The sequence below is a fragment of the Dendrobates tinctorius genome, unplaced genomic scaffold (assembly GCF_039654945.1).
Source record: "Dendrobates tinctorius isolate UK_male_01 unplaced genomic scaffold, ASM3965494v1 ptg000166l, whole genome shotgun sequence".
NCBI lineage: Eukaryota > Metazoa > Chordata > Amphibia > Anura > Dendrobatidae > Dendrobates > Dendrobates tinctorius.
In genome coordinates this window covers 13577740-13596098 of record NW_027361833.1, presented here as the reverse complement: position 1 = coordinate 13596098, position 18359 = coordinate 13577740, and the positions used below count along the sequence as shown (strand labels likewise).

Sequence of the window (18359 nt, the reverse complement as noted above, 5' to 3'; positions counted from 1 at the left end):
CTTGGTCAGCAGTTGTGGCCATTCCTGAATTGTTTCTATCTTATTCCATTGGGGCTTGATTACTCCACGCCTGACGATGTTGGCACATTTCTTTGGGTTTATCTTAAACCTTGCTTTCCTCAAGCCAATGAGGACCGCCTGTACTTTTGTGAGATGCGAGCTCTAGTCATGGCTGAAGATGATGATGTCATCCAAGTAAGCAGCGGCATACTATCTATGTGGCACCAAGATCCGATCCATCACCCTTTGGAAGGTAGCGGGTCCCCCTGCAGACCAAATGGCATCCTGGTGTTAAGGAAGCAGCCATCTGGCATTGAGAAAGCTGTCTTCTCTTTGGCGCTCTGTGACATGTGAATCTGCCAGTACCCCTTCGTTAGGTCGAGGATGGTGATATACCTCATGGGCCCCAGTTGCTATATCAGTTCATCAACACAGTGCATCTAGTATGCATCGACACCAGACACATCATTGAACTTGCGATAGTCATTGCAAAACCGCCACTCGCCACTGGGCTTTGATACAAGGACAATGGGATTGAACCAGCCACTTTTTGATTCCTCTATTACCCTATTACCCCGAGGTCCAGCATTCTCCTCATCTCTTGTGAGATTATCTCCCGGCGTGCTTCGGGAATTCAGTAGGGTTTTAGGTTCACCTGTACCTGTTACATATGTATTTATTTTTAAAATATTGTATTTTCCTGTTGAATTGTGCTGTTATGCACATTGAATTGTTTTCGAAACCACATCTGTGTATCCACAATTCATCATGTGGGGGACTGCGGTGGTGTGAGAAGCTTGTCAGCTATCTATGTAACCTTGTTTTTTAGTGTTTATTTCCTGTTGGTTTTTTTACCTTCCCTTGACCCTGAATCTTAGAATGCCAAAGACCCTTGCTCTGAATTCATGGAGACATTTTACATTGCCAGCCAAGGGATGTAAGAAGCAAAATGATGGAAGTATTCTGTGATCTTCTTGAAGTGGCTTTTCTGTTATAATGCCCTGTAGCCCTCTGGCAAACCATGTATAATGTCAAGATTATTAAAATATCAGAGGCAGCTGCTCTGTGTGTTTTTCCTCAGTATATTGTTTATCTGGACTGGAGAAATCAACAGTAAAGCACTGTATTAATAGAAGAGAAAATACTGTAAACAAATAGCTTTTAACATATGTAATAGACAAATATTGAAAATTGTATGGTTTTCTTTAAAATGCTCTATGAATTATCTGTAAAAGCCAGGTTAATAAAGGAAGTTGTAGGAGTAAGATTCATTCTTCCTGTCTTGGCAGGGCTACTGCAGGATAATGCCCCAAATATACTTAGGGTTTCCCTTGTATATAATGGGAAGAATTTCAGGTTTGGGCCGGTCCAGACAACAGTATTTCTAGGTCCATAAATCGACTGGACTGCCTGGATGGATCACAGGTCTCCTGATCTTAACTTACAGCTTCATATTTTGTCTATGAAGCTGTAATTTTGGGTCAAGAGAATCGCGGTCAGTGTAAGTATTGGGGTCTGTATACGGACTGTGAACCCGGCTTAAAGGTGATAGTCGTGTTTCATTGTCCATGAGACAAAATAAATTGCTTCTGCAAAGACTGATTCTTTCCTGCCATCTTTAGAACATTGACTCCTTAAAGGGTTGTACACTTCTATTTTTTACACAGCATTGCATAAATTAAAAATCAATTAATAAACCTACCAAAGACCCACAGGGGATATAGGCAAAGCTAGAAAAGGAGTGGCTCAGGATTATTAGACAAGTATGGTATACCATTTATTTTTCTTTTTTCATCATTTGTAACTTGGTGCCCAACTTTTTTTCTGCTGGGAATAAATCTCTTTATTTTCTTTTTGAATCACTAGTACAAATTATATGAGATTCTATCGAAGTTTCTCGCCTATTTATGAGATGATGCTCCTTAGATGCCACCATGAGGCAACCATAGGCTTATCACATGCAAGATCTTACATGAAAATAATTAGATGCATCTACAGCTCTGGCAAAACTTAAGAGACCACTTTCAAATGTTCAGTTTGTTTGATTTTTCTCTTTATAGGTATATTTTTGAGTAAAACGTAAATTGTTCTTTTAGTCTATAAACTTCTGACAACATGTCTCCGAATTTCCAAGCAATAGATTTTGTATTTTTTTCTGACAAAAACTGGTCAAAATTAAAAAAAAAAACCCAGTGCTTTCAGACCTCAAATAATGCAAAGGAAACAAGTTCATAATCATTTAGAAACAATAATACTAATGTTTTAACTCAGGAAGAGTTCTGAAATCAAAATTTTGTGGAATAACCATGATTTTTAAAAACCGCTTTCATGCGTCTTGGCATGCTTGCCACCAGTCTTTCATACTGCCTCTGGTGAAAAAATTTAAGTAGTTCTTCTTAGTTTGATGGCTTGTGACTATCCATCATCCTCTTGATTACATTCCAGAGGTTTTCAATGGGGTTCAGGTCTAGAGAATGGGCTGCCCATGACAGGGTTTTGATGTGGTGGTCTCTTAATTTTTGCCAGAGCTATATATGAAATCTATAGTAAGGCAGTACAGACTTTCCTGACATGAGTGTTTTAGAAAATACTTATATTTACTAAGAAATATCAATTCTGGAGCATATTTTCCCATAGCACTGTAATGCCCTGCTCCTATTTGATCTTCCATTGATGAATTGACAACTACTTTTCACTATTAGTCTTCACTCCACAATCTAGCAACACTGATTGCTCAGCATAATTCCTCATTCAGATGTCTGTTTTTTGCATACAATTGCTATCAGTGGTTTTCACAGATAGCACTCGTACCTGTGATGGTCTGTGGGGCCATGCACACGTCGGTGATTATTTGTTGACAGAGTGGAAAATCGCAGAGACATGTCTGATTTTGATCTGATGGTTGGCTCAAGATCGGTAATGCTAGTCTATGTGTCCATGAAAAAAACAGACCGCACTCAAATCAACTCAACTATGCAAATGGAAACTGGAGGGCACTACTCAATATTAAGGGGATCAAAGTCCACACACAGTTGCATATGAACTATAGAACAAGAAAAAGTAGTGTGCAATTTAGGTATTGATCAACCACACAATAGGAACAATATATTGAAAAAATACAATTTTATTAATGTAGGTACACAGACGACACACTTTAGAAGACAAATTAAAAACAATTAAAAAAGCCCAAATTAGGCCACATATAAAAAACACCAAAAGGTCCATGTAAGGAGCTCACCTTCTCCAAAGTACTAGGCAAAATTGTGGACAATAAACACTGACCCTTTCTGGTTTGTGAATAAAACTAATGAGACTAATGACAGCCAAATTACATGCCCGCATTACCCAATATTACATTGACTAGTGGCAAAAAAGATCAGATCCATGAAACATAACAATGTGCTAAAATAGTCATCATAAAAATAGGACCATTTGAAAGGCCCTAGCCAAGATATAAATGCATGAAAAAAGGCAATGTATGAACACAATATATGTTCCAAGATGAAAGACAAAAGGTCAATATATCACCGATCAGAATGATCCACAGATAAATCCCTCCAAGGCCTGTGATGAAGAGCATATTGCCAGCAAGATATAGTGAAAGGAGGAGGGGTACATGCCCCACGCATATCGCCACCAGACAGCGTGGCTTCTTCAGAGGAAAGAAAATGGTGCTTTTCTTTTGTCTTTCATCTTGGAACATATATTGTGTTCATACCTTGCCTTTTTTCATGCATTTATATCTTGGCTAGGGCCTTTTAAATGGTCCTATTTTTATGATGGCTATTTTAGCACATTGTTATGTTTCATGGCTCCGATCTTTTTTGCCACTAGTCAATGTAATATTGGGTAAGTTTTATTCACAAACCAGAAAGGGTCAGTGTTTATTGCACACAATTTTGCCTAGCACTTTGGAGGAGGTGAGGTCCTTACATGGACCTTTAGGTGGTTTTTTCTATGTGGCCTAATTTGGGCTTTTTTGTTTTTAATTTGTCTTCTAAAGTGTTTCTTTTGTGAAATTACATTAATAAAATTGTATTTTTTTCAATATATTGTTCCTATTGTGTGGTTGATCATGATCTAAATTGCACACTACTTTTTCTTGTTCTTTAGTTCAGATGTCATCAACTGTGACATAGGAGAAGGTGGAGAAACTTTATATTTTCTCTACATACAAGAAAAATGGATGACACTCGGACAACGCTGATCAAACACTGATCAAAATAATTGGTCTGTTTTTTTATACATGAGCAAAATAGATGTCTAAATGAGGTCTAAGGTTGTAAAAACATACCTCATTGGCAGGGGAAAAAGAGGAACATAGAGAGGTTACATTTACACACCCATCTCCATTTTATTTCCATAAAAAATGAACAGGTTGTCATTCCATTTACATTTGTTTTTTATCATCTTCTTTAAAAAGGCTTAATTGTCTGAATTTGTCCCATGCTTAATAGGGATAGGGTTGAGGGGGCTTTCAGTTCCCAAAGGGGAGGTTTCTGGTTGTCTTTCTATGATGACACCCTAATCCATATCATTATGTGACCCTGTATAAAATCCTCAGTAGGAAAGCCACATGATAGGTTTTAACTACAGTATGTGGTAAAATAATAATTGCTTTAGAATAAGAAACACAATAGGGATATAAAAGAGCTGGAAAGGAAAGAGCCTAATGACTGACCCCAATGGCCTCTGAGTACCGATGATTGTTACATTTATAAATAACGCTATGCAGACGTTCCCACTTGCTTTAAGAAATCATTTTATTCATGAACATTCGGTGACATGATTGCCATTTCATAACCCGTCCCGAAAGAGTCAGGGAAAAGGGATGAAGTCTGCATGCCAATCTAAAACTAATGATTTGCTTTTTCAGACTTGACAGTTAACAGGCTTACTGCTGAAATAGTCAACACAAATCTATCTCCATTACAGTTTGCCGTACATGACTAGTTTCCATATACTATAAAAGCATTTGTCACATACAGACAAACAAACTGCATGTTGCAAGATTGTTCTGCTCCTGTGAATACAGACCATTGTGTCCTATCCCAATGTAACATTGTCTATATTTAGCAGATAATCATTTGATTGATGCATTCCATTAAGGCAGATATGTATTTTTTCTTACACATAATTTAATATAACCATCAAAGTTAAATAAAGTACTAATATGCTGTGTCCTTGGCTTTCTGTAATGCACCATATACTGGATTTTGGTAGCTCATGTGGTTCTATGGTGCTAAAATAAGAGTTCAGTGTCCATGTAATTGTGCAAAACAATCCTTTCAACTTCATTTATTGATTGTGTTTCAAAGAAATTGTCCTACATATTTTGATATAAATTGCATTTATGATGGTCTGTATGTAGATTTAGATGTAGCAGTTGTATGTGTAGATGGAAAGCTGTCTTCCACTTCTGCCTTGCACAGTCACTCCGGAGAATACAAAGCACACAACACGCTGACTGTAAAAAGATTGTTGTGTAGAAAACTAAACAGGTTTGCTTTGGAAATGTTTTACTGTGCACATGTCTGCAAAAAATATTTTTTGTAATCGCAGGTGACTTTGCACTTTTCTGAATCATCTTTTTGTCCTGCTTTCAAAAATGTATATGGTTTTTCTGTAGCACGTATAGTTTCCATGGAGCAGCACAGCATCATTATTATAAGGTATAGGAAATATATTGGCGACATTAAGAAAACAGTAATCTACAGATCAGAAAAAAATGCTTCACCTTACAAAACAGTTTTTATTGAGCCAAAATAATTTCACATGCAAAAATAGAAAAATATTTAGAATTGAGAGTCCTCAGTGGTTGATACCTTTTAATGGCAAAATATGGCGTGCAAAATAGAAACCAAAATATGAGCATAAATTAGTAGTGCTTGACATTAGACTGTCGTTGATACGATTTTTTCAGGGTTGTCCCTATATAACATTCAACTGTAATCTGCCATCATTGAGTCATTCCAAAAACCCTGGTAGCAGTGTTCCAGTACTTTAATGTCCTGGTGAAACTGCTTGCCTTGTTCATCGCTTACATCCCCAAGATTTTTAGGGAAGAAATCTAAATGTGAATGCAAAAAGTGCATTTTCAGAGACTTGCGACATCCAAGACAATGGTATGCATTTAGCATTTCCTCAACACCTTCAACATATCCTGGAGATTTTTGTTTTTTAAGAAGATCCAATTGAAGCTTTTCTAAGATCTCAATTCCTTATCATTTAAAGTTCCTTCAAACACATCATTTCTCATAAGCTCTCTGATCTGAGGACCAACAAATACCCCTTCCTTCAGTTTTGCTGGTGAAATGCTGGAGAATTTCAGTGAACTGCACTGGAACCCTTGTGAATTTGTCTTTGCCATAGTGTTTAATCAAACCCAAATTTATATGTAGTGGAGGAAGAAAGATTTTTGTTGGAGCAGCTAAAGGATTATGCTGAACATAGTCTCTACTTGGAGAGTAGATATTTCTCTGTCCTCAATCGCGACGAACATAATGCTCTACTGTATTTCTACTGTCCCATAAACACAAGAAGCAACAATATTTTGTGAAACCTTGCATTCCCATTAGCAGACCAATCACTTTCAAATCTCAACAGATATTCCATTGATAATGCTTATATTGTATAGCATCCAAAACAACTGACAGATTTTCATAACGTTCCTTTTGATGGTTTTATATTTCCAATATGAAGCAACACTTCTTTCAAACTTCTCTGTGATGAGTCAATAAAAAATCACCAATCTGCAACAAAATACTCTTGATTCAGTTCTTCAAAGAGGCCACTCACATTGTTACAGTACACCATTGGTCCATCAACTGTGAAAAATTGTGTAAAAGTGTTACTTCTGTTTTGGTAATAACACACTTTAACATCATCATGAAGAATATTCTTCTGTTTCAACCTAGATGCAAGAAGGTCAGCTTTATCTTTTGACAATGAAAGGTCTCTGATGAGATCATTTAATTCATGTTAAGTAAACGTTCTGGCTGCTCGGCTGCTCCATCAGGTACATACTCATCTTGACTTGGGGTCTTCATGTCTTCGCCAGTCACTTCAGCTCCATAGTCTTTATATTCTACTTCATTTTCATCTAATCCAAACAACAGTGGTACAGGAACTGGCAAGGTGCCATCATATGGAACTGGCCTAATCGCAGATTCAAGTTCAGGGTAATTAATCCTGTTTGTTCTTTGTAGAAAAGCCCTTCAGTTTGACGAAACAAAAGTAGCAGTCATCACTATGATTTTTGGGTTCTCTCCAAATCATGGGAACAGCAAATGACATAGCCACTTTTCTCATATTCAACCAGTCACGAAGACCTTGGTTAATGTGTGTACAAAAATTTGCTGTGGTTCGTGGCGCTCTTATACTCCCTGTACACCACTGCAAAATAGGGTCTCAACCAGTTAGACCAAAATATGTGAAAAATTATGCAAAATTATTTTGCGCTGGTTACAGATATAATGCCTATTGTCTGCACTCCTATAGAGTGATATCCTTTTTAAAATAATATACAACTGGTAATTTTAACATATAGAACCATAACATGAAAATACTGAATACTGTATGCAGGGGACTTTTACCTTTAGTTCTCAATATGAGGTGCCGATGATTAAGGTGCTTTAGTGTATACCGTGTATGCACTAAAAAGCGAGGATGAAAAAGGGAGGATGATTGACCTCATGGAGATCAACATCCGACACTGCGGAGACACCATCACGTGTTTCTCAATGCAGTGATTCTAGAGCACTGCCCCCATCCCTTATGGGAAATATGTAAAACATGGAAAAACATAAGCCGCGGAGACACCATCACATGTTTCTCAACGCAAGCAATGACTAGCCAGGTCTTTCACCGGGAAGGAACAACCACGGGAAGGGCAGTCTCCAATGAAGGAAACCACCTATGCCAAAACATGGTATCCATCCACAGACAGCTGTTTCGGGGTATTGCCCCTCATCAGTGTGGAGTAGGAAACTGGCTAGTAGGAGCAATGCCTAGTAAAAGACCATGAAAAAGGGAGCTGTAGGACCTTTGTGACGTCTTCAGTCACGTGACTGCTAGCGGTCATGTGGTACGTACTCTTCAGTGACGATAGGCAGATGAGACCAATTGTTATACACGTGCAGATACGCGCCAACAGAAGCTCCATCGGACGCCGGATTCAAGGGCCTGTCACCGTCCAGGACAGCATTTTGCTAACTTCTATATCAGCTCACTAGAGGTCATCTACATGTGATTCATGGGAACTAGTATCCAAAACATCTACCTCATGCACTAAAGCACCTTAATTATCGGCACCTCATATTGAGAACACAAGGTAAAAGTCCCCTGCATACAGTATTCAGTATTTTTCTGTCATGGTTCTATACTGTATGTTAAAATTACCAGTTGTATATTATTTTAAAAAGGATATCACTTTATAGGAGAGTGGACAATAGGCATTATATCTGTAACCAGTGCAAAATAATTTTACATAATGAATCAGTCAAGAAGACCATTTGAACAACTTGAGCATATCACATGAGGTGCCCAGCTTTTGTCTTGATCACCAAGTGAACACTTAAAGTACATCTCAGAGAAAAAAATGTTGAATTCAGCTCACCTTTCTGCTATGTACAGCTTGTCTCACCATCAGCCAACGCCCTGCATGGATCCAAGTGAGCTTATTGATACACCAGTGCAAGAAATGGAAGGATCCAGCGATGTCGTGTGATGGTTAAAAAACAATATTTATTATCAAAATGGCATTAAAATTTTCTCAGGCACATAATGTCTGGTAACACTGCATGGAAACACAGATCTACGCGTTTCAATGTAAGGTCTTTTTCAAGATCTTGTTTACCGTTTTGACAATAAATATTGTTTTTTAACCGTCACCTGACATCGCTGGATCCTTCCATTTCTTGTACTTAAAGTACATCTGTTACATCTTTTTAATATCATGAGTGATTGAACATACTTGGCCTTTTGGTGTAAAAGAACCACACACATTGCAGAATCTGTTCAGATGATTGATCCACTGTCGGGATATTTTTCTCCTTTTAATCACACCAAACAGTAGAGTAAGTTTAGATCAATGGTGGTGATAAACTAAAAAAAAAAAAATGTGATGCGCTGACCAACTACATGTAGATATTTCCCCAGAGATGACAGAGGCAGCTTGTATTTAGAACTGATTTTACTGGAGGAAGTCTGGTAGATAACTTACAGATGAATATTTGGAGACAGGCAGTTTCTCAGTGTGATTTTGGCTGCTTTCAGGTTCTCTCTCTGTGGAAACCCTCACTCAGTTACACCTCAGTGGCTGAGCTGTTTTCTCCCTCTGAAGCAACTTGCCCTCTCAGAAATGCAGTGAAAATCCTCTCACAATGGCGGCTGTCCACTGCCTTCCCTTCTATCTCCCTGTGGCAGGGCCCTGTAGAGGCCTGTCTCCTGTCAGAGTCTGACTGACTCAAATCTTACCGCCTCATAACAGTTAGCTCCTCCCCAATAAGATTTGACTTTCCGAGAAGCAGTGATTGGTTGACTGCACTGTCAATACTCCCATAAAACTCACTAAAACCTTTACTGATGTTGTCCTTGTAAGAAAAGTCACAATTAAGTAAGACAAGCAAAGAAATGGGAATAACATAAGAAAAACCACATACATTGAAAATGCAGAAATATCGTCATAACAAAAATACTTCTATCTCAGAAACTTTATGAAACTTTATGTGATAGAGCAAAACTAAGCATATTTTTGAAATCAGCACATCAAACTCCATAAAACAGACATATTACCTTTGCTAATGATTTTTTTGTGTTGACCGGTGATGCACAGAAGCATTAACTAAATACAAATTTGCATTCATTGTTTTTTTTATTTACTGGTGATTAGAGGATAGACAGAGAGGCTCTTTTGGTTCAGCTATAAAGGGACTGTTGGATTCAAGAAGGTGTCTATCCATGTCTTAATCAACATTCATGACTGGACTTTATATCTTTTATCGGTTCCTTGAGAATTTACACATCAAACAGGCAAGAGTATTTCATCCCAGTCCATTGTACTACCCTTAGTGCTTTAAGAGGACCTTCCATTCAATAAATGTGGAATTTTTTACCTATTCTAAATGCCACTGTTCCCCTGAATTTGGTGCAGTGTTCATTTTGTTCCTTTGCCTCTCAGTTCCCAAAATATGACCATTCCTTCACTGTATATAAATCTAATATTCTTAGCCAAGAGGGCGTGATCCTCAACTCTTATCTATGGGCATCTTCCTGAAGATCATACCTAGCTGACTAACAAAACTAGATTTATAAATAAGGAAGAGGGGTAACATTTCAGGATTAAAAAGATGCAGGAACAAAAATAAATGAATACTATGGAAGATTTAGGGCCTGAGCATTTAAACAAGTTTAAAAAACGTACATATTTATGGCACTTGACTGGTCTTTTTTAAGAGGTGATCCGTAGATGCTCACTTCCAGTCCAGGGAATGAATTTGGATATTATAATTTCCACCTGAAAAATGAATCTAAGCCTGCAGTGACATAATAAGATAGGTTACCTACAGTACTGTGTAACATCACACATAACACATGGGGCGGATCCATCAAAACAGGCATAGCACACAGTTGCGCTCTGCCAGTCTTGTTGAAATAAAAAGTGCAGATTTTATTAATAGGTGCACGCCACTTAATAATTTAGTACTCCTTCTAAGTAGCATGTGATTCCATGCACTGGAGTAGCATTTCTGGCATTCAAAGCGCTGGAATTTTTGATGAACAGTTGTAAACACAACCCTTTCCCACCCGGCTCCGATCTAACGCTGCCTATTTTGGCATAACTGAGTCAAACTGGCTTAAAAATGCCAAAAGTCACAACATTTTAACTCATTTCCCCATCGCTCAAACATTTTGCAACTTTTCAAAGCTTTTGGGACACTGTTCCGGCTTAAAATCTTTGATGTATTGGCCCATGGTGTGCACAGGTAATAAAGAGTACGGCTTATCACAATTTTAGATATATCATCTCAGAATTTTATTGGAATTGCTGAAATTTAAATGTGCTCATTTATAAGCTTACAGCAGGTGACTGCTGCAGCCAATCAGTGGCCTTAGCCGTTTATGTGCCACTCTGCTGGCATCACCACTCAGCAATAAGAGCCCGCCATTTAACCAGCAAGTCACAATATTGTATTGAAATTATGATAGGAGAAATTGGAATCTTTTTCATGAAATATGCAAAAGGTAAAGGTGAACCCATCTGTCGAAGATAATACATGCTCATCCAAAATGAAAATAGCTAATATATGGTTTTGCAAAATGCCACCATTTGGTTGTATGACCACATGACTAGCTAAGTCACATATATATGGGCTAATAAAGGGAGACTTGACACCTAATTGTTTATATAATAGAGGACACTGTGGCCCACACTCACCAATTGAGTGTTGGCTGTTGAGCAAGAACGGTGATGCAACACCATCTCACCAGTGTAGTGGCTCCTGTTACACTCATAGTCACCCCCCCAATATCGAAACACTGGACAGCAATGGACAGCATGATGTGGTTAGTACCAAGATGGGGGATAGAGAAGGAAGCTGTGTCATCTAATCTCACTCCACTATGCCCTTCACTCATCAATGTAGGCACCCGCTATACTAACCTGCACATTTGGCTTAGCTGCTCCTGGTTCACCAACCTGTGATCGGCAGTTCACCAGTAGGCCACACACAGAGAGGCCTGGGTTAGCCCTGGTTATTTTGTGCTTTTGAAATAAATGATACTTTTGCATTATGTCTATTATTTCTATTTTCACTAAGTAAATTTTGTGAGCATGGATTTTTATATGCAGCGGGTGAAATATTGAACACACCACCAATTTGCTCAGAGTTCATGGAAGGAGCCCACGGAGCCTTCAGGATTTGAAGAGTGGTTGTGTGGAAGAATTGGCCAAAATCACATCTGAGCAATGCATGCAACTAGTTTCTCCATAAAGGAGACGTCTTGAAGCGGTCATCACAAAAAAAGGCTTTTGTACAAAGTATCGAATACATTTCTGTAAATGTGTTCAATACACATAACTTCATTTATGGAAATCTATAATTTGATTTCTTTGCCTGTGGGGATTGGATGGATTGTTATTGACTTCTCTTGATAATTTCATGTCAATAGCACCTTTAGAAATATATTTACTTAGGAAACTGGTAGCATGTTCAATATTTATTCCACCTGCTGTATATATATTGCAGTCATTGTGCTGAAATAAGAACTGTTAAGTAAATGCATTAACTATTACAGTCGCCGTCCTGAGACGGGCTATCTACTAGTTTAATAATAAATACTAAATATTTAAATAATTGACAATAATTTATTAAATATACTGACATTATTAGCTTGGAAAGCTTCACGGATATTAGCCCCTTCCCAGAATAATAGCACCAGCCCCCAACTATCTGCTTTCCCTCAGCTGCATAGTAAAAATAAGTGGGGCTTCAAGCCATTTTTTTCAAATGATTTATTTATTCAAGAAATACAAGTGCAGAAAACAACAGACACACTGCACTATTTATATATCACACTGATATCTTTATTGATATGCACACGTGCCATCTGGTGAATACTCTCACCAATGTCGCCTGCTCTTGCGGCTATCAGCAAGACCAGGTGTAAGCTGATGAGAGTAGTAGTCTTGAGCTGACACCTGACCAATTGTAACCTTTTTACCGCCAGTCACAGCTGCAGGAGGACAGAGGCGGCAGCCAGTGAGAGCTCTCATCACTCTGGTGGGGAAAGCGCTCATTGGCCAGTGTCTCTCCCTGCATGACATGCCCCCTTTTTGAACTCCTGCACTCTGCGCACCGCTTTCTCCCCAGCTCTGGGTATTCACATGATTATGGGAGGGAGTGAGAGGGGCCTGATGCTGCATGACACTGGGCCCCTCTCACTCCCATCCGCAATCTTGACTGAGTGACCCCATAGCGGCTGCATACTCTGCCGCTATGGGCAGTACACTTCTGCCTGCAGGGCCCTCCTCTACCTCTGGGCCCCAATGCAGTTGCACTGGTGGTATGTCTGCCCCTGGCTGGGGGCCCCTAGGGCAGCGGGGGCCCTAGGCAGCTACCTAGTCTGCCTGCCCCTAATGCCGGCCCTGTCTGTGCCATGTAACACAATTATTGTATTTTGACAGATGCAAAGAGCAATGTTTCTGCCATGGAAACTTCCTAGACTCTAGTTCCTTATACTGTATATCTAACCATTAGACTAGAGATCCATCACCACAATGTTATAACAAAAAATAGTTCTCAAAAAACCATACCATTTATATCAAAATTTACAGAAATATTAAATGCATCTTGTATATGCCCTCTTTCTATTACTTTTAGCACAGCATTTTACAGTTAGCAAATGTTTAACAATTTCTGGATAAGTAACCAAATCAACATAAAAGCTCAATACAGTTGACCATTAACTGATTTTAATTTATTGTGTCAGGATAATGAATTTCTGAAAAGTAGATTTAACACCTCGGAAGTATTTGTCCTCTTGTACAAGTATTGTTTTTGATTACATTTTTTCCAATTCATTACAAGTTCATTTCTTATGCACTTGACACTTCAATGAAAAAGGCATTTAATTGCACATTACTCTCAAGAGGAAACATTAGCTACAAGAAAGCAAGCGACACTGCTTCATTATTTGGAGTATATAGCTATAGTTTTAAATAGTAAGCCTCAGCCTGTGCGTCTAGATCTTAGTGTAGTGAATATGTTTTGTCACTTCGTTCACAATTAGGAAAACTTGCATTTTTGATGATTTTATTATAGAACAACTACAGTGCTGTTGGTCAACCCCAAAGATTAATAAACCTATACCTGAATATTTAAGAAAAAAAAGTGTGATTCACATTTTCTTAGGAGTAGGGATCTACAGACCCATGAATTTTTGGGTCTATCAGGTTCAGATGAACTTAAAAAAGATTGGTTTGGATACCAGAACGGTACCCTAGCTCAAACCCGAACACAGACCCATTTCAAATGAAAGGGGGATCCAAACATCTGGCTGCTAGCTCACACACAGTCATCTGTTTGTCAGTAAGGTAACTGCCAGTCAGAGCTGCTGTTTCCCATCTCACTACTGCATCTGTGGAGCTCAGCCACAGTGAACATGGGGTTCTTCTTTACCTCTCTCACCAAGGCTCTTTTTCCACGATTGCTCAGTTTGGTTGGATGGCCAGGTCTAGGAAGACTTCTGGTGGTTCCAAACTTCTTCCATTTAAGGATTATTGAGGCTACTGTGCTCTTAGCAACCTTAACCCCTTCACTACCAAGGGTGGTTTGCACGTTAACTACCGGGCCAATTTTTACAATTCTGACCACTGTCCCTTTATGAGGTCATAACTCTGAAACGCTTCCGTGGATCCCGGTGATTCTGACAATGTTTTCTCGTGACATATTGTACTTCATGTTAGTGGTAAAATTTCATTCATATAACTTGCGTTTATTTATGAGAAAAACGGAAATTTGGCGAAAATTTTGAAAATTCCGCAATTTTCCAACTTTGAATTTATATGCCCTTAAATCACAGAGATATGGCACACAAAAAAGTTAATAAGTAACATTTGCCACATGTTTACTTTACATCAGCACAATTTTGGAACCAAAATTTTTATTTGTTAGTAAGATATAAGGGTTAAAAGTTGACCAGCGATCTCTCATTTTTGCAACACCATTTTATTTTTATGGACCACATCACATTTGAAGCCACTTTGAGGGGTCTATATGATAGAAAATACCCAAAAGTGACACCATTCTAAAAACTGCACCCCTTAAGGTGCTTAAAACCACATTCAAGGAGTTTATTAACCCTTCAGGTGCATCACAGGAATTTTTTGAATATTTAAAAAAAATTAACATTTAACTTTTTTTCACAAAAAAATTACTTCAGGTTCAATTTTTTTTATTTTACCAAGTGTAACAGGAGAAATTGGACTGCAAAAATTATTGTGCAATTTGTCCTGAGCACGCTGATACCTGATATGTGGGGGGAACCACTGTTTCGGCGCATTGCAGAGCTCAGAAGGGAAGGAGCGCCGTTTGACTTTTTCAATGCAAAATTGGCTGGAATTCTGATCGGATGCCATGTCGCATTTGGAGAGCCCCTGATGTACCTAAACAGTGGAAACCCCCCACAAGTGACCCCATTTTTGAAACTAGACCCCCTAAGGAACTTATCTAGATATGTGGTGAGAACTTTGATCCCACAAGGGCTTCACAGAAGTTTATAATGTACAGCGGTACAATTAAAAAATTATATTTTTTCCACAAAATGATCTTTTCACCCCCAATTTTTATTTTCCCAAGGGTAACAGGACCCTAAAAGTTATTGTGCAATTTGTCCTGAGTACGCTGATAACCCATATGTGGGTGTAAATGACTATTTGGGCACATGGCAGAGCTCGGAAGGCAAGCAGCGCCATTTGACTTTTTGGCTGGAATTGAGATCAGACACCATGTCGCGTTTGGAAAGCCCCTGATGTACCAAAACAGTGGAAACCCCCCACAAATGACCCCATTTTGGAAACTAGACCCCCCAAGGAACTTATCTAGATGTGTGGTGAGAACTTTGAACCCCCAAGTGCTTCACAGAAGTTTATAACGCCCAGGCGTGAAAATAACAAAAAAATTTTTTTCCACAAAAATGATATTTTTGCCCCAAAATTTTTATTTTCCTAAGGGCAACAGGAGAAATAGGACCCCAAAAGTTGTTTTGCAAATTGTCCTGAGTAGGCTGATACCCCATATGAGGGGGTAAAACACTGTTTGGGTGCATGGCAGAGCTTGGAAGGGAAGGAGCACCATTTGACTTTTTCAACGCAGAATTGGCTGGAATTGAGATCAGATGCAATGTTGCATTTGGAGAGCACCTGATGTGCGCAAATAGTGGAAACCCCCAATTCTAACCCTAACCCTAGCCCTAGCCCTAACCCTAACCCTAATGGGAAAATGGAAATAAATACATTTTTTTAATTTTATTATTTTTCCCTAACTAAGGGGGTGATAACGGGGGGTTTGATTTACTATTTATGGCGGTTTTTATGTTTGACAGCTGTCGCACGCTAAAAGACGCTGTTTATTGTAAAAATAGTTTTTGCATCACCACATATTGAGAGCTATAATTTTTCCATATTTTGACCCACCGAGTCATGTGAGGTCTTATTTTTTGCAGGACGAGTTGACGCTTTTATTGGTATCATGTTCGGGCATGTTACATTTTTTGATCGCTTTTTATTTCGTTTTTTGGGACGCAGAATTTACAAAAACCAGCGTTTCATGAATTTCTTTTGGGTGGTGCGTTTACGCCGTTCCGGGTGCGGTAAAATTTATAAGGCGGTTTTATTCTTCGGGTCAGTACGGTTACAGCGATACCTCATTTAGGTCGTTTTTTTATGTTTTGGCGCTTTTATGCAATGAAAACAATTTTATATAAAAAATAATTATTTTTGCATCACTTTATTCTGCGAGCTATAACTTTTTTATTTTTTCGCTGATGATGCTGTATGGTGGCTCGTTTTTTGCGGGACAAGATGACGTTTTCAGCGGTACCATGGATATTTATATGCGTCTTTTTGATCGCGCGTTATTGCACTTTTTGTTCGGCGGTATGATAATAAATCATTATTTTTTGATTCGTTTTTTATTTTTATTTTTTAAGGGGTTCGCTTAAGGGGTTAACTATTGGGACAGTTTTATAGGGCGGGTCGTTACGGATGTGTCGATACCAAATATGTGTACTTTTATTGTTTTGTTTTTTTTTTATTTCCAAAAAATGAATTTATTGGGGAATATTTTTTTTTTTTTTTTAATTGGCGTTTTTTTTTAAATTATTTTTACACTTTTTTTTATTTTTGTTTTACTTTATTACAATGTCCCAGGGGGGACATCACTGTCCTGTGACAGATCACTGATCTGTCACATCACAGATCACTGTGACAGATCAGCGATCTGTCACAGGCACTGCACAGGCTTCCTCATGCCTGTGCTTTGCAGGCACTGAGGAAGCCAGCTTCCTGCAGAACCCCCGGAGGTCCCCGTCGCCATATTGGATCCGGGGACCTGCAGGAAAGGAGTCCCCCGCAGCAGCGCTGCACATTGCGCTGCCGTGGGGGGCTCAGGGAAGCAAGGAGGGAGCCCCCTCCCTGCCGATGCTTCCCTTTAACCCCCAGTACACCGCGATCGTGTTTGATCGCGGTGTGCAAGGGGTTAACGTGTCGGGGGCAGTCCGTGACTGCCCCTGACACATTGTGCCGGGTGTCAGCTATGATAATTAGCTGACACTCGGCCGCGATCAGCGGCGCTCACCACGTGGGCGCCGCTGATCGCGATGACGTAATATTCCGTCCATGGTAATTAGGTCCATGGTCACATGGACGGAATATTACGTCAATTGTAGGTAAGGGGTTAAGTACTGCAGAAATTCTTTTGTAACCTTGGCCAGATCTTTGCCTTGCCAAAATTCTGTCTCCGAGCTCCTTGGCCAGTTCCTTTGACCTCATGATCCTCATTTGCTCTGACATGCACTGTGAGCTGTAAGGTATAATATAGACAGGTGTGTGCCTTTACAAATCAAGTCCCATCAGTTTAATTAAACACAGCTGGACTCTAATGAAGGAGTAAAACCATCTCAAAGAGGATCACAAGGAAATAGACAGCATGTGACATAAAAATGAGTGTCTGAGCAAGGGGTCTGAATACTTATCACAATGTGATATTTCAGGTTTTCTTTTTTAATAAATTTGCAAAAATTTCTACATTTCTGTTTTTTTTTCAGTCAAGATAGGGTGCAGAGTGTACATTAATGAGGAAAAAAATGAACTTTTTTGAATTTACTAAATGGCTGCAATGAAACAAAGAGTGAAAAATGTAAAGGGGTCTGAATACTTTCCGTACCCACTGTATAATGCTATACATTAGTGATATAATAGGCCAGCTTTACTATGACTTATTGTGAATGATCTCTTGGATCTCTATTGATGGTGCTAGAAAATTAATGATTAATTTGCATGGAATAATAATTTTGATATTATACTAATGTTTGTTGCTTTATTTTTCCCTTTCCAGAAAACTGTGGGGATAAATATACCAATTACTAATCCCTCAATGGATATTCTACTGTTCCATGTGCTGGTAACTGGTGATGGAATTTCGGGGGATGAGGTTTTCCTATTGCAACCGAGGGAGACATTCTCCTTTATAGCAAAGTTTTCCCCAACTAAAACAGGGATTTCTAATGGGAGGTAAGTGGAAATATAAAATTACAATACGCATTACCCATTTACTGCATACAGTATGTGATACACTTAT

The 18359-nt window shown here is 38.8% G+C and overlaps 1 protein-coding gene across 1 annotated transcript in view; it reads left to right on the top strand.

Annotated features, from left to right (window-relative positions):
* Positions 1–18359, top strand: part of CFAP47 (cilia and flagella associated protein 47) — a 926770-nt gene that overhangs the window by 698663 nt on the left and 209748 nt on the right. The window contains exon 53 of the mRNA XM_073550693.1: positions 18117–18292. Within this exon, the coding sequence (XP_073406794.1) occupies positions 18117–18292 (176 nt within the window). The remainder of the gene's footprint in view (positions 1–18116; positions 18293–18359) is intronic.